The sequence below is a fragment of the Crinia signifera genome, chromosome 1 (assembly GCF_055691185.1).
Source record: "Crinia signifera chromosome 1, ASM5569118v1, whole genome shotgun sequence".
In the NCBI taxonomy this organism is placed as follows: Eukaryota; Metazoa; Chordata; class Amphibia; order Anura; family Myobatrachidae; genus Crinia; species Crinia signifera.
The window spans coordinates 450451983-450476409 of record NC_139217.1 but is presented as its reverse complement, the minus strand read 5'-3'; the positions used below and the strand labels follow the sequence as shown (position 1 = coordinate 450476409).

The following is a 24427-nucleotide window of genomic DNA, read 5'->3' as shown; positions in this document are numbered from 1 at the left end:
CCGTGAAAATTAGTTTAGGTCACAAAATGACCACATCCTCTGTAGTTGATTATGTGGCTGATCCGCCTGATTATTGTGAAGCTTGTACCTCACTTAACCATTATATTACTATATACTGTATGTCTGTAATCATTTACTGTATATAGATAAAAAAAAAAAAAAACCTCTTTACGCAGCTGAACAGTAGGTGTCACTGTGGAATTGGCCAATTGTGGAAATGTTTATCGGAATATCAATTACTTAAAGGTCTGTTATAGTGACTCCATAACTCTTGGCTCTGTAAATTGAACCTGCTTGGTTCTTTTTTTTTATATATATATATACATAGAATTTGACGGCAGATAAGAACCACTTGGCCCATCTATTCTGCCCCTTATTTGATCCTTATTTTTTTGTAAGGATATCACTATGCCTATCCCAAGCATGTTTAAATTGTACTACTGTATTTGCCTCTACCACCTCTGATGGGAGGCTATTCCACCTATCCACTACCCTTTCTGTGAAGTAATTCTTCCTCAGATTTCCCCTGAATCTTCCTCCCTCTAGTGTCAGTGCATGTCCTCGTGTTCTGTTGCTCCTCTTCTCCCACCTGTACCTTGTTAAAGCCCTTGATATATTTGAAAGTTTCTATCATGTCCCCCCTTTCCCTTCTCTTCTCTAAAGTATACATATTTAGATCTTTTAGTCTTTCCTGGTACGTTTTGTGATGTAGGCCATGCGCCATTTTAGTTGCCCTTCTTTGCACACTCTTCTTTGTACACTCTCCAATGTATTTATATCCCCCTGGAGATGTATGGCCTCCAGAACTGAACACAAGGTCGTACCAATGACCTATACAGTGTCATTATTACTTCTTTCTTTCTACTGCTGATCTAGAAAACAAAGGATAAGGGTTCAGAGACTAAATAACCTGCACAGTGATAGTAGAAAAAAATCTATATTTATTAATAAAGATATGTGCACATTGCACAGCAGGGAAAAATAGGTACTTTCAATTCATGAAACGGATAAAAATTAAAAAAAAATTTTTTTTTAAAAAGACAACATTTTTTTTACAAATATGTAAAAAAACCCGGAATATATAGGAAAGTGTGGCTTATCTAAAGGAGGAGTCAGCAGGCAGTACCCAACATGGTTTGTCAATATGATACACACATACACACATATATATATATATATATATATATATATATATATATATGTGTGTTATTATTATTATTACTTTTCTATAGTCTGCAGCATACCTCCATCTGTACATTTTGGCCAGTAGAGTTCCATTTTTTTATGGCCAAAAATGGCTTTGTACCAGTTTTCTGGGTCTCCAACTCTCCATTGAAAGGGTATGACCTTATCCCCTTTTCCTGTGGCCACGCCCCCTTTCTGAATTTGTACCGGTTTCTTCTCTTCAGATGTTGGGGGTGTGGTATGGCACTCCGACGGTCAGTATCCCGATGCCGGGATCCTGACTGCCGGTGCTCCGACAGGGGGGCGAGTGCAAACTAGACCCTTGCGGGCTCGCGTCACTCACCACGCTACGCTCGCCACATTCTATTCTCCCTCTATGGGGGTTGTGGACCCACAAGGGGGAATAGCCCCTGAGTCGGGATCCAAGCTTTGGGATACTGACTGTCGGTCAGATGTTGGAGGGTTACAGCTGAAACAAGAACCTACAGGAATGATGTAAATGCTGATGGTTATATATATATATATATATATATATATATATTTGGCAGTGATATATCCCATCTCCGCCACGTGCAATTGTAGCCGGGTTGTGTGCTGCTAACAAGTCGTTTTTCGTGCAGAAACAGTGCCATTGAGAACAGAGAGGCAGATGTATGAAGCCTGGAGAAGTGAAAAAGTAGGAGGTCATTTTTTAAACCCAGCCTGTAACGTGACAGTTAGGAGCTGACTGGCTTCTGCATTAATACCTTCTACTTCATCACTTCTTCAGGCTTAATACATTTTTGGCATTCCAAGGACTCTGCTCACTACTGTATCTTGTGTGTGTTGTGACTGTGGTTGCCATGGAAGTCCAGCAAAATGATATTAGAACCGCTTTAGAGTGATTTAGGCTTATAATATGTAGAACCACCGATGAGCCATTTACTTCCAGCAGATTTATAAGATACATATTGAGATAAATGTTATTGGTTCAGCCTATAACATGGATACTCTCCGTTCTCTGTCTATAACACCTGCCCTTTAAAATATATGGTTACGTTTCAGCCTCAAACTATTTTGAATCTCCAGAACCCAGAATTTTGGGGAAGCATGCTGGTACGTTTAGTCCAACAACAGCTGGAGAGCCACAGGTTGTCTAACCATGACTTTAGCTGAAGGCTCACACGATCTTATAAACAATTGCAGCGATTATCTATTTTGGAATATAGTTGACTTGTTTTTGTAAGTCTCCGTTTCAAAACATGTTGCTCTGTAATTAATTCTATTGCATTATAGACATTACACAAAGCAGTGGAATTTAGCTGTGAGGGCCCAGTTATAATTGTTGGTGTTTTGATGGATTTGTCTGAAATGCTGCTTTATGGATCTCAGATTCCACAAGAAGAATGTCAGCAGAGTACTTGCACTGAAGTACGTAGCATTTCTAGTTTCAACTATTTTGGGGTTTTAACCAAATGAAGCACCACTGACACTCTTCATAATGTCCCGGCCGCACTTATCACAGATTATAAAGGTTTGTTAATGAAAGATTTTGTCCCAAACAACTTCACTGCTGTTTAAAACAAACCATCTTCATAGTTTAATGTTTATTTCCTATGTTCTAGGTTGTTTTACTATAGTCTGGACACCCATTGTATTCATCCTTCATCACCTGTGAACATAATAATCTGTAACCAATCGAATCAATGGAATGTTCACAGTAGTAGTGTTCTTACTCGGATTTTTTTAGGGCAGGGCACATTTTATGTTAGAAATTTACATTAGAAACCAAAAAAACCCATATATAAAAAAATTGCATGCTGAACTAGGATTACCCCCATTAAACATTGTCGTACTCTGTTATTCCCATTACATATTCTGTCGTAATGACAATTACACATTATGGCACACACTGGAATGCCTCTTACACATTATACCACACACCATAATGCCCATTACTCATGATAGCATACACCGTAATACCCATTACACACGATGGCAAACACCGAAAGTTCATGCGGTGGGGGACAGCGTAAGGGCGCAGAGTGCCACACACATAAAGGGCAGGGTGCGTTTTGAGGTTTTAAAAATGGGCAGAGTCATATCTGTAAGGGCAGGCAGTGTGCCACATGCCGTTTCATGATTTGAGTAAACAGATTGAGGACGCTGTAGACCTCAGACTGGGAGATAGATAATGTAACTCACTCTACACATGTTACATCTGCCCCACCTGCAGTGCAGCATGGTTTTGCCCATTTTGAGAACAAATTTGTACTGCGATCAGATCTGAATAAGGGCCCTAGAGTGCATCGCTGTTGGCAGCTCCGCAGCAGTGGAAGTCCATTTTTGTCCACATTATATCTTAAATGTCCTTTTCCTATTTCCAGTGTTTCCGTTACTGCAATGTACCCAGTTTCTTCCTGTTATTTGCATGTATTATTTTTATTTTATCATTTATTTTTATTCTATTATTATCTCTTATTGGCTCAGGATATTTATGGCTGTTTGTTTAGACCCACTTTTTAACACACCGTAATTTGACTTGTTAACAAGTGGTAACACCTTCATTATGTAAAAAGTTCACGGTCCTATGTGTTAACCGGGTCTAATTCAATAACCCTGGGGGATCAACTAACCTGCGGTAATATACTGCCATTAAATAACTAATCCGATTCTACTACTTATTTATTTTCACACCTTCTAGAACAGGGGTGGCCAAACCGGTCCACGTTTTCCAAGTCACCTAGCTGGTGCACAGCTGTAGTCATTACTAACTGTCACATTGTCAAACCTGCTGCATTCATTCCTACTATAGATCCACAGGTTGCCTAAGATACATGAACTGTTGGTAGATCTCGAGGACAGGTTTGGCCATCCCTGTTCTAGAAGATAATTGGTATAATCTGATTGGATTCTATGGGCAACATCCCATCTTCAATAGAATTCCCATCTTAGTAAATTTTCCCCATAGAATACAGTTAAAATTCTCAAACCATGTACACACAGGCTCGGGCTGAGAGATTTTGACTAAGCGATGTGGCTTGGTCAAAATGAAGACGTAGGCACTGGAGATACGGCTAGAGCGGTACGGATGGTGTAATGGTTAGCATTACCGCCTCACAGCACTGAGGTCATGGGCTCGATCCCCACCATGGCCCTAACTGTGCGGAGTTTGTATATTCTCCCCATAATTGCATGGGTTTCCTCGGGGTACTCCGGTTTCCACCCACAATCCAAAAATATACTGGTAGGCTCATTGGCTCCAAACAAAATTACCCCTAGAATGTCTGTGTGTGTGTGCATGCACATGTGGTAGGGATATAGATTGTAAGCTCCACTGGGGCTGGGACTGCTGTGGCTGTTCAAATATTGTACAGCGATGCGGAATATGTGTGCGCTATATAAGAAACTGTTAATAAATAAATAAATCCCCAGATACACTGTGCAGTGTCTAGTCAAAATGAACTTGTCTGCAGTGTCTATTTGGCCGGTGGTAGCAACGCCGCGGGGCTGCGCAGTACTATAGCCTGCAGTGTACACATGGGGTGATTCTGGCTAATCTCCTAGATGATTTGGACTAGCTAGTCACAATCACCTGACCAAATCGCCCCGTGTGTACACGGTTTATGTGCTAGCATTTATGACAGGCTAGTTATTGCTTGTTTCTTTTAACCTAAAACGAGATTCCGGTTAAGTTCTACATCTGAGGCTAACTGAATAGCCCCTCAATTGGCTGTAGTAAATGATGACTGCGAGTTGATAGCTGGCACCCAGACAGAAGGAAATCCCGCCTGTGCAATTCTATGAGTGAATTGTGAATGGATTGCTATTCGCACTCCACCCACAAATCCATATCCACAAATCGCAATCCACCCTCTCACCATTAATAATTTCCCAGTCTGGGCAAATGTGTGTAACTATGACCCTTCCACAACTCTGCGACAGAGACAGCGGCGCACCCCTGCCTCGCTGACAGCGGCGCACCCCTGTCTCGCTGACCGCGGCGCACCCCTGCCTCGCTCTCCGCGGCGCACCCCTGCCTCGCTGGCCACGGCGCACCCCTGCCTCGCTGGCGGCGGCGCACCCCTGACTCGCTCTCCGCGGCGCACCCCTGCCTTGCTGGCCACGGCGCACCCCTGCCTCGCCGACAGGAATACACATTTTTTGCTGAAATTTTTTTATATTACTACATAACCCACAGGCCTGGACATGAATCCTTTCCAAGGATGACTGGTTCCATAAAGATCTGTTCACAGAACATGGACAGGACTGTCCTGTATCTCTGTATATATGTGTAATCAGTGATGCTAAACATCTAATGTATATCTACTGTAACTCATTGTAAATTGCTGTTTGTTATTACAGAACCTTGTTAAAAGGATTCCGGACTCACATGAGATCACACTGCAGCACGGCACGAAAACTGTAAGTAGTGATGACATCGCATGAATATTATCATTGCTGTTATTGCTGTACGTTCTCAGCCGGAGATCGGATACAGGAACCCACCACACAATTGCAGCACGTAGCAGGACAGGGTCAGTAATGCTTAGAACTCGGATTGACAAGTCCCAGGAGACTGGTAGCCTAAACATTTGGGATTATTTTTACATATCCATCCATTTCCCCAGTTATATAAAAAGCTGCTTACATCTATATGGCATATTCATTTATCTGGCTGCTTAATATATAATGTCCAGTATAACACTGGTACGTACAATATACAGTATATATAGGATACTGTACCCCTTCATAGTAACTAAGCATACATGCTGAGTACGTCATATTGCTATACTGATCCTACACCTTCAGCAATAGGACAGAGGATTTTGTTATACACTCACTTCCTAGAAGATTCATTATTTACTCTTCGTGCTGTTTAGATCGTGCTGCTGTGACAGTAACATTGCTATGTATGCTCTGTCTCACTGTACATGTGTGTGTCCGCATGCTAATCTATGTGTACTACATTCCGCTGGGAATCTTTTCATGCCTCTTCCATTCCCTGATGTGCGTTTCCTATGCAGCATCCTTTCCATCTGTAGCATTCATTCCCGTTATGCCCATAGTATTAACAATTGTCTGCATTTTTTCCACGGAGGTTGGAGATAAAGGGGGCAGATAAGTTTTTTAGGTACTCTTTACCTAGAACGGCGCCCGCGATTAGAATCGCGGGCGTCGGGGGTAAAAAATCGCGGGCATCGCGGGTAAATCGCGGGTACATAAAAATCGTGTACCCGCGGTCACCGCGATTTTCCCATAGGGAACAATGTTAAAAAGCCTGATTGACCGCGATTTTACTTTAAAATGCCTCAATGCCCGCGATTTTCACATAGGAATCAATGTTAAATGGGCTACAGAGCCCAAATAGGCACAATTAACCCTTAAATGTCACCCCAATTTTTGTACGCCACCCCACGATCCACGCCAACCCGAAGCGTGGCGAGCGCAGCGAGCCCGCTAGGGGCGGCGGTACGCGTCCTCCGACCTTTTCATGCCCTACTATCCACGTCGGCGTGGAGTTGAGAATAGAATAGTGTGGCGAGCGCAGCGAGCCACCGAGCCCGAAGCGTGGCGAGGGGACGCGGATACCTTCACAGTTATACGCGTCCCCTCGCGGGCTTCACAGGTATCCGTGGCGAAAAGCGGACACCTGTGAAGCCCGCGAGGGGACGCGTTTACCTGTGAAGGTATCCGCGTCCCCTCGCGGGGCTCGCTGCGCTCGCCACGCTTCGGGCTCGGTGGCTCGCTACGCTCGCCACACTATTCTATTCTCAACTCCACGCCGACGTGGATAGTAGGGCATGAAAAGGTCGGAGGACGCGTACCGCCGCCCCTCGCGGGCTCGCTGCGCTCGCCACGCTTCGGGTTGGCGTGGATCGTGGGGTGGCGTACAAAAAATGGGGGGACATTTAAGGGTTAATTCTGCCTATTTGGGCTCTGTAGCCCATTTAACATTGATTCCTATGTGAAAATCGCGGGCATTGAGGCATTGAATGCAAAATCGCGGTCAATCAGGCTTTTTAACATTGTTCCCTATGGGAAAATCGCGGTGATCGCGGGCATCGCGTCGCGGCCGTTTATGTACTGCCCGCGATGTCGCGATCACCGCGATGGGCGCCGTTCTAGGTAAAGAGTACCGTTTTTTATATGTGGAGCTTTATGTAGGGGGATAAAGAAGCAGGTTGCAAGGGAGAGACAGGTGCGCAGTGAGATTGGAAAATATAAGATGAGCTGCAGTATCAAGTGGTGAGAGGCGATGGATGGAGGACGGAGACGGGCAGGTTACGGTGATCGAGTGCATAAAGGAGCATTTATGGGGGGGGAGGGATAAATGCTGGAAAAGTTATGGAGGGGGAGGCAGCATTTTTCAGAATTGGCATTCCTTCCAATATGTTCCATGCTTGTCATTCCTTGTCCCGGTCTCCTTCTCGGCATTTCCTGCTTACCCTGTTCCCCACGCTCTGTATTCCTTACTTGCCCAGGGCCCCCAGCCCGCCACTTCTTTCTTGTACTGTGCCCCCAGCCCGACACTTCTTTCTTGTACTGTGTCCCCAGCCCGCCACTTCTTTCTTGTACTGTTCCCCCAGCCAGCCACTTCTTTCTTGTACTGTGCCCCCAGCCCTCCCCTCCTTTCTTGTACTGTGCCCCCAGCCCGCCACTTCTTTCTTGTACTGTGCCCCCAGCCCGCCACTTCTTTCTTGTACTGTGCCCCCAGCCCGCCACTTCTTTCTTGTACTGTGCCCCCAGCCCGCCACTTCTTTCTTGTACTCTGCCTCCAGCCCTCCCCTCCTTTCTTGTACTGTTCCCCCACCTGCCATTCCTTGGTTGCCCACGCCCCACACCAGGCATTCCTTGGTTGCCCCCTGGCCCCCGCAATCATTTCTGCGATTAAGGGCACACACAATATGGGAATCATGTGCAATGCAATTTATTTGGGATTTAGAAGCTGGTATAGCCAGAATAAATCTGCAAATACGTGACCATAAACATTACATCTAATCTGCATTATGTCATTCTTGTGCCAGAGTCTGTCAATACTAAACAGTGCGGAAGGTAATCACATAACATAATACTGAAGAAGAAGATTAGAAAATAAAAGGGACCATACTATTACATTGATATCTAAACTTAAAACATCTTATACTTGCTTTAAGTAGTAGAATAGGTATAAACTCTTCGATGGGGCACTAAGGGGGGGTATTCAATCCCTGCCGTTTTTTCCAACAGGGGAAATTCCGGCACGGGCCTATTCAATACTGTTGTTCCTGACAGCATTGAAGAGGCAGCTCGACTGAACCGACCCGAATTTAAAAGCAGTCGAGTCCATTTAGCCGATAATGGCCGTGTATTGTCGAGATCATGAACATCTCTCGACAATCCTCGTCCATTTTCGCCGACACCCCCCCTTTTCGCCGATCGGCAGGCGGAACATTGAATCCCGCCGGCCGATAAACTGCCGAGCGGACCGAAAACGGCCCAGGGTACTGACTGTCGGGATTGAATACCCCCCTATGTCTTATACGCTACTACACTGTGCACATTAAATAAAGTATAAGAAGATTACAGTATAGGAAATGAACCGTCCGAATAGAACGACTGTTGTCCGCTGCTCCAGCGGACAACAGTCCGTTGTATGTCTGATTTGCCCCAAAACACTATGTTGTAACAATAGCCAACAAAGGACCCTCATTTTTACAATAAAAAAATAAAATGATGTGGGATCATGGGGGCTAGATGTTGAAGCGTTCTTGCATTCCAGCGATGCCTAATTTCATGGCCCCTGGTTTGGAAAACCTCTAATATCTTAGTGGCGTGACCCTTTACTCCTACCAGTAGATGAGCACAAAGGACGCACACTTGGGAATTAAATTGCCCGTGGATTACTACACTTAGTCACTGAAGCAAGACATGGGTCAACGCAGTTCTGCAATCTCAAACTGCCAGTCTCCAAATCAGCTCCTAAATCTTGTTCTTTTTAAAACTCTGACCTCTTACCGGAGATCTTTGAACGTGTCCAGCAGGATAACCCTGACCACAACCCACAGTGATTAATGTGAGGCAGATAAAACGAGGTGACACAGAGGGTTCCTTTCATGGACTGGAAAGTAAAAGCCGGACCCTCATCCTATCACCACCCCCTGTGTTTTTACAGCTCCATTTCAAAAGCATCTAGCAGTTATGAGTCAGTGAAAGCAGGCTGCCATTAATTGGTGCACCCGGGCTTGCTGGTGACAGGACAGCTGGTGTCTGCGGTTGACCTGAAGATTTAGGCATCTAATAACAGGTCAAGTTAATCATTGTCATCCAGTGAGAGATTTGTTCCTTTACATGTTCCCTCTGTGTCACTGTCCTGCCCAAAGATCGTTGGTGCAGCCCATCACATGCTGCATCCACTGGGTAATGGCTGCGGAAGGCCTGTACTTCCTCTGTAATCATGTCAACTGTTTAACCCATTGAGTGCCAACATCTCTATTACCCCTTTCACATTCGCATTCGCCTTCCCGAATTACAGGTCACTATGATGAATAAAAATGTTCGCTTGCCAATTTTCGCACTTATTTTGGTAAATTCCCTTGGCACTCAAAGGGTTAATGTGTTCTAGTTACTTTTGCTGAATGTCTGTATCTATCCCCCCCCCCCCCCCCCCCCCCGGTGGCATGGGCATGTGTCCTGCCCGTGTTTAACGTTTCGTCGCTGTATCTGATGGCTGCTTAATTATTTACGTTATGTTAGGGCTTTATGGTACTTTTCTCCCCCCCAAACCCCCCCCCCCCCTTTTTTTTTTGCATATATAGTTTTAGTTTTGATTCGGTGCGGGTTACTGGGTTTACTTAAGTGGCTTGAATGTGAGCAGCCCACCCACACACCGCCTGGTAATAACTGAGGGAAATGGTGCACTTGAAATGTTTGGATTCGTCCCCATTGTAGAGAAGAAGAAAGTTTAGACAGTCTGACTGCTGACTAGATAACATCAGCTCGCGGTGTGTTTATCCTGCAATGAGCCATAAGGTGCAAATCAGTGTTACATAACTGCGGATGGATTCAGTATGAAATCCCGACGGTCAAAATACCGACCGATATTGACCAACGGTCAAAATTCCGACATGGTCAAAATACCGACATTTAAAATCCCGACAAGGTCAAAATACCGACATATAGAATGTAGACAGGAGAAAAATTCAACATGACTTTCGGTCGACAGGTCGCGAGGTCGACATGGGTTTTTTCACTGTTTTTTGACCCGACAGTCGACAAGGACACAGTTGGAAGTCAACCACAGCCACTCGCATTGCTCGCTTCCCTCGCAATGCTTCGGGCACACTATTTTATTCTCCCCCCACGCCCTAGTGGATGGTAGGGCATGAAATACCGCCCACATGTCGGGTCAAAAATCAGTGAAAAAAATACGGCCTGTCGACCGAAAGTCATGTTGACTTTTTCACATGTCTACATTCTATTTGTCGGTATTTTGACCCTGTCGGTATTTTGACCCTGTCGGTATTTTAAATGTCGGGATTTTGACCTTGTCAGTATTTTGACCGTCGGTCAATGGTTGTCGGTATTTTGACCGTCGGGATTTTGACTGCATCCCCTGCGGATATATGTATCCAGCTACTTGTCTCCCTCTCATCAGCACTCTCTTGTCTGTCTCTTTCAGTAGTCTCTTCTCTGAATCATCTTTCATCTCTCTATCCCCACATCGCCTATTTCAGTAATTGTGGGCAGCATTACCACCTCACAGCGCTGAGGTCATGGGTTCAATTCCCACCATGGCTCTAACTGTGCGGAGTTTGTATATTCTCCCCGTACTTGCGTGGGTTTCCTCCAGGTACTCCGGTTTCCACCCACAATCCAAAATATACTGGTAGGTTAGTTGGCTTCCAACTAATTAACCCTAGAATGTCTGTGTGTGCGTGTATATGTGGTAGGGAATATACTGTAGATTGTAAGCTCCACTGGGGCAGGGACTGATGTGAATGTTCTTATATCCTTTGTAAAGCGCTGCGGAATATGTGTGCGCTATATAACTAACACTAAATAAATAATTACTCTATCTCTCTCTCATTAGTAAGTCACTGATGTCTTTAATCACTCAGTCATCTTCTCTATCCCCCCCCCCCCTTATGTACAGTATCTTTCTATTCATCTTTTTTCCTCAATCATTTGTCTGTCTCCCCCTTCACTGATCTTTCTTCTCTAAATTCTGTCTCTTTTCCCATCAACAATCTTTTCTTAAATTTCTCTCTCCCTCCCTTCCTTCCTCATCTTTCTTCTCTCAGTCGCCGCCCCTTCTCTCTCTCGCTCGCCTCACTCATCTTTCTGCTCTGAAGGTGTTGACACATGGTGCGATTGCCTTGCGATTCTATCCCGATTCGATATGGATCGAATCACACGGCAAGCAAAGCACATTCAATTTGGGCTATAAAGTCTTCCCTGCACAGTCTATTTTTCTATTCCATTTTTACTTAATGGGAGATCGAGATCGAATCAGCATCAAATACGGCTAAAACCCGTTCACTTTCGATACGATTTCTATTCGATTTTGAATACATCAAAATTGAATAGATTTGGTCAGATTCCTATCGTGTGTACACTGCATTAATCATTTATCCCCCCCACTGACTTCATTCTTTCTCGCCTTCACATATCTTTCCTCTTCTTTATCATTTGTCTCTCCACCTTCAGAGATCTTTCTTCTCAAAATAATCTCTCTTACCCCCCCTCCTCCCCCCCCCCTCCTCTACGATGCGTTTGCCTTGCTATTCGATACCAGTTCGATTGGAATTGAATTGCACGGCAAGCAAAATGCATTTGTTTTGGAATGTATAGTACAGATCTGTACTATATAGTCTTGCCTGCACAGTCTCTCTCTCCCCCTTTCCTTTCCCTCTTTCTCCCTTTCCTTTCCCTCTATTTTCCTTTCCTTTCCCTCTCTCTCCCTTTCCTTTCCCCCTCTCTCTATCTCTCTGCCCCCTTTCTCTCTCTCCCCACTTCGACATCTCTCTCTCTCTCTCTCTCTCTCTCTCTCTCTCTCTCTCTCTCTCTCTCTCTGTCCATGACTGGCAGGCTAATGGGGCGTAAATGCGCCCTGACAGCACCAATGACAGCGCCTCGCACTTCACTCCCGCTGTAGCGATTCGAATGCATCATCTATTACGATAGCCATGTGATGAACTTATGCCATAATAAGCTTCCTCCTGAATAAACGGCCTGTTTTGTTCTAGGTATCGGCATTGGGGTTGGACCCTTCTGGTGCCCGGCTGGTAACCGGAGGCTTTGACTATGACGTTCGATTTTGGGATTTTGCAGGAATGGATGCATCTCTGCAAGCATTCAGGTCACATCAGCCATGCGAGTGGTAAGTGAGCACCTTAATGTGTGAGTTGAAATAACGGTGTCTGCAGATTGCAGCTGGATTCACAACTGGTTGATCACAAAGTAGGGTTTCGTATACTCTTGACATGTAGAGTAACAATTAATGGTACTTGTTTCCTAGAACGGCCACACCGATTTTGATCGGGTCGGTCGCATCGCTTTGATCGCATCGCATGCGAGCAAATCGCATGCGATGCGACCGACGCAATGGCCCCGATTTTTACATTGATTGAAATGTGAATAGGGTCCCTGGGACCCTATTTTACATTGGATTCAATGTAAAATTCTCCCCAGACCCCAATTTTAACCCCCTCAACGGCACCCCACAATTGACGCCAACCCGAAGCGTGGCGAGTATAGCGGGCCCGCGAGGGGCGGCGGTACGCGTCTTCCGACCTTTTCATACCCCTACTATCCACGTCGGCTTGGAGTTGGGAATATAAAGTGTGGCCAGCGCACCGAGCCCGAAGCGTGGCGATGGGACGCGTATAACTTCACAGGTATACGCGTCCCTGCGCTCATGACACTTCGGGCTCGGTGGCTCGCTGCGCTTGCCACACTTTATATTCTCAACTCCACGCCGACGTTGATAGTAGGGGTATGAAAAGGTCAGAGGCCGCGTACCGCCGCCCCTCGCGGGCTCGCTACGCTCGCCACGCTTCAGGTTGGCGTCAATCGTGGGGTGACGTTCACAATGAGGGGGGGGGGCATATACAATGAGAAATGGCCCATATTGGCCCATTTACCATTTTTTCCCGGATTACAATGTTAAAAATATTTTAACATTGAACCCTATGGCAAAATCGGGTCCATCGCGTCGGTCGCGTCGCGTGCCATGTTAATGCACCCGACCGACGCGATGGACCCGATTTTGCCTTTGCCGGCAAAATAGACCTGATTTTCAAAGGAAATCGGGTCCATCGGGGGTAATCGTGTACCTTAAGTTAAGGTACATGATTACCCCCGATTGTGGCCGTTCTAGGAAACAAGTACCCATTTAATTAATCTTTTAAAACTTTCTGGATTTAAAAAAATATAATTTATTTTGGGTGTTTTTCTTTATTATTTTTGGTCATGTGATCTTATTGTAAGGTAGATCTCACAATGATGTAATCAGCAGCTAGACTTCTCACCAGAGGGTAAGTAAGTGAGCACACCAATTCATTTACGACAAAGTGATCCTAAGGCTGGGTGCACACCTGATCGACAGTCGGGGGACCTGCCGTAGTGCCGACTAATTGGCTGATCAAGGTGTGTGTACACACTTACTGAACGAACACTCAGTTTGTCTGTCCGGTTCCCTAGCTGGGCAGCTATTTGAATTTGCCCACCCAGCTGTGACGTCGGCACCACACTGCCCATACATGCAGTCAGATGGACGGATTATATCTGCAGATATTTCGGGCATCAGCTGTGCCGCACAGCAGATGCAATAAGTACGAGACAGACATCTTACACAGACTGCGGATATATCATTACTTAATTACCTAGTACACAATATGTGTGCCAAGGAATTAAGTAAAAAATAACAATATTGAAAGAAAAGTAACAATGTTGAAGAAAAAGTGCACAGCTTGGGAGGCACAGAAAGTATAGTGGTATGAGGATATGTATGTTTACTGGTGCCCGCTGTTTAGTAAGACCCACATAGGGCACTTGCATAGCAGCACAGCAAAATAATATGCTTCATAATTTTTGTACATTTGAGTCTGGATGTACACTAATTCATGGCCCTCAAGACAATATGTGTGTGCGTCTTCAGGGAGGTAGAAGAGGTCTGAGGAGGTGGCAAACAGTGCATCTCCAGGAACTTAGCTGAGGTCTGGACAGGTGGCAGACAGTGCATCTCCAAGAACTTAGCTGAGGTCTGGATGTGTGTCAGACAGTACATCTCCAGGAACTTAGCTGAGGTCTAGACAGGTGGCAAACCGTGCATCTCCAGGAATTTAGCGGAGTTCTGGACATGTCTCAGACCGTACATCTCCAGTAACTTAGCTGAGGCCGGGATGGGTAACAGGCAGTACATCTCCAGGAACTTAGCTGATTCTGGATGTGTGGCAGACAGTGCATCTCCAGGAATTTCGCTGAGGTCTAGACAGGTGGCAAACAGTGCATCTCCAGGAACTTAGCTGAGGTCTGGACAAGTGGCAGACAGCACATCTACAGGAACTTAGCTGAGGTCTGGACAGGTGGCAGACAGCACATCTACAGTAACTTAGCTGAGGTTGGGATGGGTGGCAGGCAGTGCATCTCCAGAGGCCGGGGCTGGTAGCACGCAGTGGGTCTCCAGGGACTTAACTGAGGTCGGGGCAGAGAGTGCATCTCCCGAGATACAGTTCAGGTTTGGGTAGGCTGCGTAGATTGTGTCTCCAGGGAAGCAGCCAAGGACAGGTCAGGGCAGGCGGCAGACCATGCATCTCCATGGTTTTAGCAGAGACAGTGTATCTTCATCAGGCTTCATTTTCACTTTGGCGTGTTGAGGCCTATTTATCATAAACAGCCCTATTGTGGTCATATTGCTTTTATGTCAATAAGCTTAAGATATCTGCCAGACAGCCAATCAGTTGCCTTCCATCTGATTGGCTGTGAGAATTCTCTCAGCCAGTGCATTTCCGGCCAGTCATGTCACAATTTAGCATCCCTCCCTAGCTCCCGGCAAAATACCGCTAATGTAGCTCCGAGTCCCAGCCTCTTTGACCCGCTGCCCGCCACACGGACCCCACTGGCCGCACAACCAGCTGATCATACCACAGACCATGCCGCACAGACCCCGCCGATCGCCACTAGGAGCTGCCCACCCCTGATGCCCCACTGCCTGCCCCCACCAGATGGACCCCGCTGCTGGCTTCACATAGGTGTGTTCCAGTGGTGCTTCACCGCAGGCAAACACCTGTATCGGACCCGTCACATCGCAGGTGCTAAAAAGCACCCATGATGTGCCACTGATGGGTCAGATTCTGAGACATCTGATGTCCCGCCGGTGCGACCACAGGGTCCGATGCACACGGGAGCGCGCATCGGAACCGATGGCATGTCACGCGCAGCCGGAATCGGACCAAATTGGCTCGGCGTATGGGCACCTTTAGATTTGGGTTGGGTTTACTTCAAAGTGAGATCTATATTGCGGTATAAAAATAAAGCAGTCAGTATTTACCCTGCACAGAAACAAAACAAATCAACCAAATCTAATTCTATCTGCTCAAGTTCCATCTGCGCTCCCCTGCAGTGCACATGGTTTTGTCCATTTGAGAAGGAATTTGCCTTTGCGAGTGAACCAGAATAAGGGTCATTGTGTAGCTTTACCTAGAACTCTGTTGTCCTCAATAGATCTGACCGTTCCTGGCACATCTTAGCGGTTGACAACCTGTGCGACTAAGATTACCTTACATTCACCAATTTATTTTCTACTGTAATAATGTCGTTCTAAAGAGGGTCTGTAATCCTGTTGTCTGGTCTCCGATGTGCACATTTCACACAAGTTCTGTGCTTGAGAAATTCACTCATTTATAGTAATAACATGTGAGCTCTCATGGAGTTGCGTGCCTTAAGCGTATTGGATTTCAGGCAATGTAATGATTTATAGAATGGTTCTGAGGGCTCTGGGTGACAAAGTGTGTGTAACACAAGACTATATAAAGCCCTGGTTTTAGTCATCTCGGCTTGTTATTAATTAACCTCATACTGGGGGATCGCCTTGTTCACTCCGGAAGATTAACGGCTGCAGAAAATTGGCGTTTAATCTTTCTTTCTGTTTCATTTATGCACTGTTACGGCTTAGGGAGCGAACAAAATAGCATAGCCGTAATTCAGGAAAATGAAGATAAGAATAAAGTAGCGAAACCATTGTCATATTCCATTACTTCAGTCAGCCCCCATATCCCCTCACTGGTGTTTGGCCTGGATGCGGGCAAAGCCTTTACTAGAGTTTTTTGGTCAGTCCTGTCCCAAGACCCCTGCAATCAAAGCACCATAATCCATTCACATGCTATTGGCTGAATGTCTGCCCCTTCATTTTAGCAGTTGGGACTAAACCTAAGGATCAAATATGGTTTGAGGTAACATGTTTAAAAAAAGGGGCAGACTAGATGGGCCAAGTGGTTCTTATCTGCCGTCAAATTCTATGTTTCTATGTTTCTAACAGGGTGATGGGTTTCCATTGATTGTAGAGCTCTCTTGGCCAGTAGATGCGATCTGGGTATTTTAGTCCTTTGTAGGCTTACCTTTATTTCTAAGCTTGCAAACATGGCCCTGCTCATTCCCAAATGTTATGGGTCTGTCCAATTCTCCATGCTGTGTTTGAATTCATAATCCTTACAGCTGGACTATCACATCACACCGGGGCAGTACGGACGGTGTAATGGTTAGTATTACTGCTTTACAGCGCTGAGCTCATTTGTTCGATTCCCACCATGACCCTAACTGTGTGGGGTTTGTATATTCTCCCCGTACTTGCGTGGGTTTTCTCCGGGTAATCCGGTTTCCTCCCACAATCCAAAAATATACTGGTAGGTTGTTTGGCTCCTAACTTAATTAACCCTAGAATGAATGTGTGCACGTGTACATGTGGTAGGGAATTTAGATTGTAAACTCCACTGGGGAAGGGACTCATGTGAATGTTCAAATTTTCCTGCAAAGCGCTGCAGAATATGTGTGCGCGCTATATAAATAACTTGTAATAACTAAAAAAAAATCACAATCCCCAGACCAAAATGAGATAAAATTGCCTTGGATATCAAGACATTGGATCTTTCATTGATAAGGAAATTTGGGATAATATCCTGTCTTAAATCCCCCAAATGTTCAATTAGATTTTTCAAAAAGTGAAAATTCCTGCTGAATTTTTACCAGTTGGTTCCTGAACGACTACATAAAAACAGTCTGCTAACATTCCAAATCTCTGCTGGCAATTGTCAGATCATCAGCCCTATCCAAGTATTATGGCGCGAGGTTCAACCCCACTGGTCTAAAGCCCACTGGTCTACACACAGGGAGATGTTGCGGAGCGATCTCAGCAATATATATCCCTCAGGATCGCTGAGCTGAGAATATGCAGCATTAAAGTGTGATCCATCCGCACGACTGTCCAGGCAGCGGCTCTGTAATATACTCACCCGTTGTTCGCTACTACTTACTAGTCTGTATTTGATATATCCTGGAGTGTGACATTACGGAGATATTTTCTGGTCCAGCATACATAGCCAGCAGCTCACCGGGCCCGGATAGGACAGGCATCAACATAACATGTGATTAAATAGCGTAAAGCCGTTGTATCAATGGCCATCCCTGCCAGTATCCTCACTTACAGGAATACAGGAGCGGGGTCTGGCCGGTGACTCCGGTGCCATGCTATTTAAAGCATTCGTTTTCAAGAACATTGTGTTTTCTTATCTGCTGTGAACTTATTGCATGCCGCTCTCGGCCTCCTGCTACTTGGGCCAATGGCAGTTTACAGTGTGCTGTTTAATTATCAACACTTCCCTTATGTTGGGTAAGTCATTGGCTTTCTGCCTTGGCATTCCTGCTTTTAGAACAAATACAGCCCCTTGCCTGCTTGATCCTCTGTATAACGCAAGTCGTTGGCTGGGAGGTTTTAATTCCTTCTGGCTTAATAATATTAAAGGGTGTACAGATGCAATTTCATGTAACGTTGTAGGCCTGTGTACTTTTCTCTGCGATGTGCTGCCATGTTGTTCTGTTGCGCGCACTAACGTAGAATGCGGTACCCCGATTGAATTGACCCTTTAGAACTTAATGAGCTTGTGTGGCCTCATAGCACTGAGGTCATGGGTTTGCTTCCCACCGTGGCCATCATTGTTTGGCGTTTGTATGGGTTTCCTTTGTGTAATGCGGTTTCCTCCACCATTCCAAGAATATACTGGTAGGTTATTTGGCTCCTGTCAACAAATTAACCCTAGTTGCGTAAGTGTGTACATGGGCAGACTAGATGGGCCAAGTGGTTCTTATCTGCTGTCAAATTCTATATTTCTATGTAACCTGTATCAGAACCGTGAGGTTTTCTTGCCGGGAACCCCAACAGTTTAGAAGAACTCAACACATTTGTGCTGTAGCGGTTCTTGCCCTGGCACTGAGAACCACCTTCTCCTAATTGTCACCACCTGAACAAGAGTGGGTTCATGACTTGTGGCGGATAGTGGAACTGTTGTGGTTCATTGCTTGTGGCTGCCAAGGTATTGCTTGAAAGATTGTAGGAGATGCAACAACCGTTTTCTTGCGACGTTCCCAGTGCTCTTGTAGTCAGGTAATGAAGGACTGGCTTATCACTTTAGTATTACCACCTATAAGTGGCAGTTATTTGGGTGTTTCTCTATTTTGATTGGATCTCCCGCTTACACCTCACAAACGCCGCTTTGATGCCGAGGTGGTTAGAGTAACACCAGGAACCACCTCTGCATGTAGCTGCCGTACTTGGTCTCTGGACGGATACAAGAACACAGTAGAAGAAAAATATAATAATTATGATCCTCCTAGGATTAATTAAAGGGTCTCACTTTTCTGTCATCAGTTTATAACCACCAGAATTATTCCACAGAAACAGAGTGCATGGAATTAAACCAGGAATAGTTATGCAAATCATGGCTTGCCGCTTTTGGCCGACCGTGTATCCAGAATTAAATAAAAACCATAAGAAATTATATTTAGATGATGTTAGCCTGGAAAAAAAACAGCCGTCTTCAACAAAGCCAAGAAATAAGGATTTAAGACTCTACACAAGAAATTGTGGGCAGACACATGCTCATTATACGAGGTCTGTTCCTAGTGTTCATTCTAGCACTCGCCATCTTTGAAAACCCATGCATTGTTTTCAACCAGACCTGTGCTAGAAACACCACAGCGGACAGCGACACCCCAGGCAGGGAAGAGGAACTGCATGGGTTTTCAAAGACATCGGGTGCTAGAATGAACACTATGTTCCTATTCAAATTTGTTTTGTTTATTTTAAAATATTTGTTATGATCGTGTTATATTGTATTTAAGGTAGGGAAAATCTTTATTTTCACGTAAAAATGTCAGGACTCGATTAAAAACCTTTTCGTCACTACTAATTAGTAATTAGGCCAGTGTTTTTCAACCACTGTGCCGTGACACACTAGTGTGCCTTGAGCTATTCTCAAGTGCGCCCCCAGATCTAGAGATGCCCAAACCAGTTTACAGTCACCACCAGTTCAACTGTTATTTACTGGTCTCTTCTTTTCATGTAAAGGGCCAATGTATTTTATTTTTGTTACCTATGGGGACCAGTGTGATTGTTTTTTTTTTTTTTTACGCAATCAGTGTTTATTATGGTAAAACAACTTACATACATTGTAGTATAAACATTTTCATTTTCATTTGGACTACGTAGAGTGCTTAAAAATATCAGAGTTAAGTAGTATGCAGTCCATATTTTAGTCGTTGGCAATTGTCTGTATTAAAATTTTTCAAACTGAAAAAATAACACACTCTAATGTAAATAAAAAACACATTAAACAGGAAAAAAAAAATATAGTAATAGAAAGGGGTGGGGAGAGAGAAGGAGGGATGATGGGGAGGCGGGGGTAGCGGGGAGAGGCAGATCTCTGCCAGCGTCGTTCATGGTTGTGAGGCAAGTGTCAATGAAGGGCTACCAGCATATGATGCATATTCATGGCTTTCTTTAAAGTTGAGCCAGGGAGACCAGGTGGTAGTAAAGGTATTAGAGGGGAGTCTGGAGGAAGAGGAGAATGTGAGATCTTCCATAAGCATATATCGGTCTATCCTAAGGAACCAGTGAGAGATTGGGGGCTGTGTTTGGGTTCTCCAGAAACAGGGGATAGTTGCTCTTGCTGCGTTCATTAAATGTCGGAGGAGAGATTTCTTAAACACTGATATGGGGATCTCCATATAGTTGAGCAACCAAAACTCGGGGGTGTGTGGTAAAGGGGTACCAGTAATTTGTATAGATAGCTTCCTGATTGTCGTCCAATAGTCAGTCAGTTCGGGGCATTGCCACCATATGTGTAGTGGGGAGCCTTGAGCTTGTTGGCATCTCCAACATGTGTCGGGGATGGTAGGGAACATCCGGTGGACTTGCACCGGACACCTGTACCACCTTGAGAGGATCTTTTATTGGGTCTCGAGGACGAGCTGGCAAATGTATATTGGAATATAGTGGGCCACTGGTCATCTGGTATGGCGGTCGTTAACTCCGATTGCCATGCTTTAACAAAGGGGGGTAATTCAGGCAACAGGGCTTCTGCGCATATTTGGTAAATTACAGATACCAGGTGCTTAGGTGGAGCGTCATCTAAGCATATTTGTTCGAATCTGGTTGGAATCCCTCTGGGTGGAGAGGTATGTGAAGGTTGGATGTAGTGTCGGAATTGTAGGAACGCCCAGAATGAACTTGTGGGGATGGAGTACTTCAGTTGAAGGTCGGGGAAGGGACGAAGGCCGGAGTTTGATAATAAATGAGCGACGCGGGAGATTCCAGCTACGGGCTAGGTCGTCAGGGATGGGGCTGCGAGGCCGGCTGGGAAGTCTGGATTTCCGAAGAGGGGTGTGGGAAGGGAGAGTCCAGGACTAAAAAGTGAGTGAGGTTTGAGTTTATGCCAGCATTTCAGAGTAGGGCTCAATGTAGGGTGTGGTGTTCGGGGCATGGTGGTGGTCCAGGGAAGTATATGCACTGGTAGTTCAGTTGTATAGTTTAAGATGTGGATCCATTGCTTAGTGGAGGGGGTTCTGGACATCTCCACTACTCTCGCTCCATGTACTGCATAATAGTAGTGTAAGAACTGAGGGAGTTGTAGTCCTCCTCTTGCTCTACTATTGACTATAGTCGCTTGGGAGAGACGAGCTTTGCTGGTTCCCCAGATAAATTTCCCTATTAGGCTCTGCAGAGATTTGAAGTATGAGGTAGGAATTGAAATCGGTAGGGTCTGGAGGAGGTATATCACTTTAGGAAGAATATTCATTTTTACTGTATTAATCCTGCCAAACCAGGAGAGTCTCAGAGGGGACCACCTCTGGAGATCCGCTTTTAGTTTAGTCATAAGTGGGAGAAAGTTCAGTTTGAAGAGGTCATTAAGGTTGGGGGATAGTAAGACTCCCAGATATTTAATATGGGAGGGATGCCAGACAAATTGGTAAGCACCCCTAAGACCCTCCACACTGCCGGCAGGAGTAGAAATGTTAAGGGCAATTGATTTGGAGTAATTTATTTTGAAGTTAGACAATAGGCTAAACCTTTGAAATTCCTTCATTAGAGGGGGTAGGGTAGTCACGGGCTCCGTCAGTGTGGCGAGGAGGTCATCGGCAAATAATGCCAATTTGTATTCGCGATCACCTACCTGTACTCCTTTTATGTCTCTATTGGCCCTAATTGCCCGTGCTAGGGCTTCCATACATAAAACAAAAATGGCTGGTGAGAGGGGACACCCTTGGCGTGTGCCATTGCTTATCACAAAGGGGGAGGAGAGGGCTCCATTAATTCGAACCCTTGCGGAGGGAGAACGGTATAGGGCCAGTATACGGTGCAGGCAGTAATATCCCAATCCCAAACTGCGGAGAAGACCCTCCATAAAGCTCCAATCAACCCTATCGAAGGCCTTCTCCGCGTCCGTGGAAAGAAAGAAAGCACGTTGCTTCCCCCTTTTGATGTGATGGATGAGATCTATAAGTTTAGAGGTATTGTCTTTTGCCTCCCGACCTTTCACGAAGCCTACCTGGTCATCGTGTATCAGGTCAGGGAGCAAGGATCCTAACCGGTTGGATAATAATTTAGCATATAGCTTCACATCATTGTTCAGGAGGGAGATTGGCCTGTAACTAGCACACTGTGTGGGGTCTTTTCCTTCTTTAGGAATTATCGTGATGTGGGCCTCAAGTGATTGGGGGGAAAAGCCTACAGTGTCTGATACTGTGTTACAGGCCCTTAGAAAGAGGGGGAGTAAGGTTTTATTATAAGCTTTATAATAGCTCACAGGGAAGCCGTCCGGGCCTGGGCTCTTTCCGGACGGGGTACCTGAAAGTGCTCCTTTTAATTCTTCCAGTGAAAATGGGAGTTCAAGTGACTCCAGTTCCTCCTCCCCAAGCCTCGGGAAGTCAATAGAGGACAAATAGTCCCCCACTGTCTCCCGGAGGGCAGGAAGCGAGCCCAAGGATTGGTCACTCCGCAAGTTATAAAGGTTGGTATAAAATTCCTGGAAGGCTGCAGCGATCTGAGGAAAGGTAGAGGCCGTATTCCCCTTTGCATCACGTATAGAATGTACATACGTTTGGGCTCTTTGTGCGCGAAGCGCTCTAGCTAACATAGAGCCTGGTTTATTTCCCCACAAATAGTACTTGTGTCTACATTTGTTCATGTCCATTTTGATTTTATTTTGGAGGAATTTTTTAAAATCTAGTCTGGCTGCTGTGAGGTCTATTAGGATGTTCTGGTCTAGTGAAGATTTGTGGGCTAACTCTAGTGATTGGATGCGAGTAAGCAGATGTTGTCGTTGTGCTAGCCGTTCTTTTTTCATTTGTGATCCTAGTTGTATACACTTTCCCCTAAGGACACATTTATGTGCCTCCCATAATGTCATAGCTGAGACATCAGGCGTGTCATTGATGGAGATATAGTCATTGATGGCGTTTTGTAAGTCCTGTTTAAATCGGGGGTCATGTAATAAAAGTTCATTGAGCCTCCACGACCATGTCTTTGGACGCGAGTTAGGGGGGCTTATAGAGGCAAATACTGGAGCGTGATCGGACCATGTGATAGAGCCTAGGGAGCTATGAGGGAAGCATTCCAAAAATCTGTGGTCTACCAGAAAGTAATCTATACGGGTGTATATCTCGTGTGGGGGGGAAAAGAAGGTACAGTCTTTATCGGTGGGGTGGTGGGTCCTCCAAAGGTCTATAAGTTGGTGTTCATGGAGTATTTGTCGTATCTTTCTATGGTCTCTTGACAAAGGGCGTGAGGACCCAGAAGAGGAGTCTAGGGAGGGGTCTAGAGACCAGTTGAGGTCTCCTCCAAGCACCAAAACACCCTCTCTCAAAGGTTCCATCAGGCGGAGGGCTCTATTCAAAAATTGTCTCTGTTTACAGTTAGGGGAGTAAATATTAACAAAGGTATATTTTTGATTAGAAATTTTACATGTCAGGACCTGGCACCTTCCATCTATCAATGAACGATGAGAGAGCTCTGTGACAGGTAGTTTGCGGGACAAAAGGATTGCTACACCAAGGGATTTACTCAGGGGGTTATTACTACAAAACACATGTGGGAAGTAGTAGTTGCCTAGCTTGGGAGACTTTAACTGTTTAAAATGCGTCTCTTGCACAAAAGCCACATCTACTTTGTCTGAACGTAGTTCACGTAACAGCGTGGACCGTTTTTCAGGTATGTTCAGACCCTTGACATTAAATGAACATATTTTAATGTCTTCTGAAGTCATGGGGGCCATAAGTATTGTGGAATTGTGAAGGAGGCATCCCGGTTATGACGCTGGTTGGGCAGGGAGGGAAAAGGAAAGAAAGAAGGGAAAAAAGGAATGGGTATGTTAATAGTCATACGAACACGTTTCAAAGAAAATAAGAAAAAAAACTGTCCGCTGTTGGATGGCATGGGGACATACCATGTACCCATGCCCCAAGTCGAAGTGCGGAACGACCCAACTGGGGTCAGGTGGCGCGGGCAACCTCCGGAAAGCCATAATAAGTATATCAATGTAGCATAGGCAACATATAGGAACAACTAATCAAATATTACTGTAAATAATGGAAATGCAATTGTGTCTCTCAATATAAGAAGGGTCAATTGCATTGGGAAACTTGAAGTAAGAATAGTTTGACAAACTTGTAGTGCTGTGGGGTCTGTAGGAGACTGATTGTCCAGTATGGTAGAGTCTGGACAGGAATCTGG

The 24427-nt window shown here is 45.3% G+C and overlaps 1 protein-coding gene across 2 annotated transcripts in view; it reads left to right on the top strand.

Annotated features, from left to right (window-relative positions):
- The window catches only part of WDR70 (WD repeat domain 70), a 224949-nt gene that overhangs the window by 26756 nt on the left and 173766 nt on the right, over positions 1–24427 (top strand). For both annotated transcript variants that reach the window (XM_083154608.1, XM_083154598.1), the window contains exons 6-7: positions 5530–5589; positions 12393–12526. In XM_083154608.1, the coding sequence (XP_083010734.1) occupies positions 5530–5589; positions 12393–12526 (194 nt within the window). The remainder of the gene's footprint in view (positions 1–5529; positions 5590–12392; positions 12527–24427) is intronic.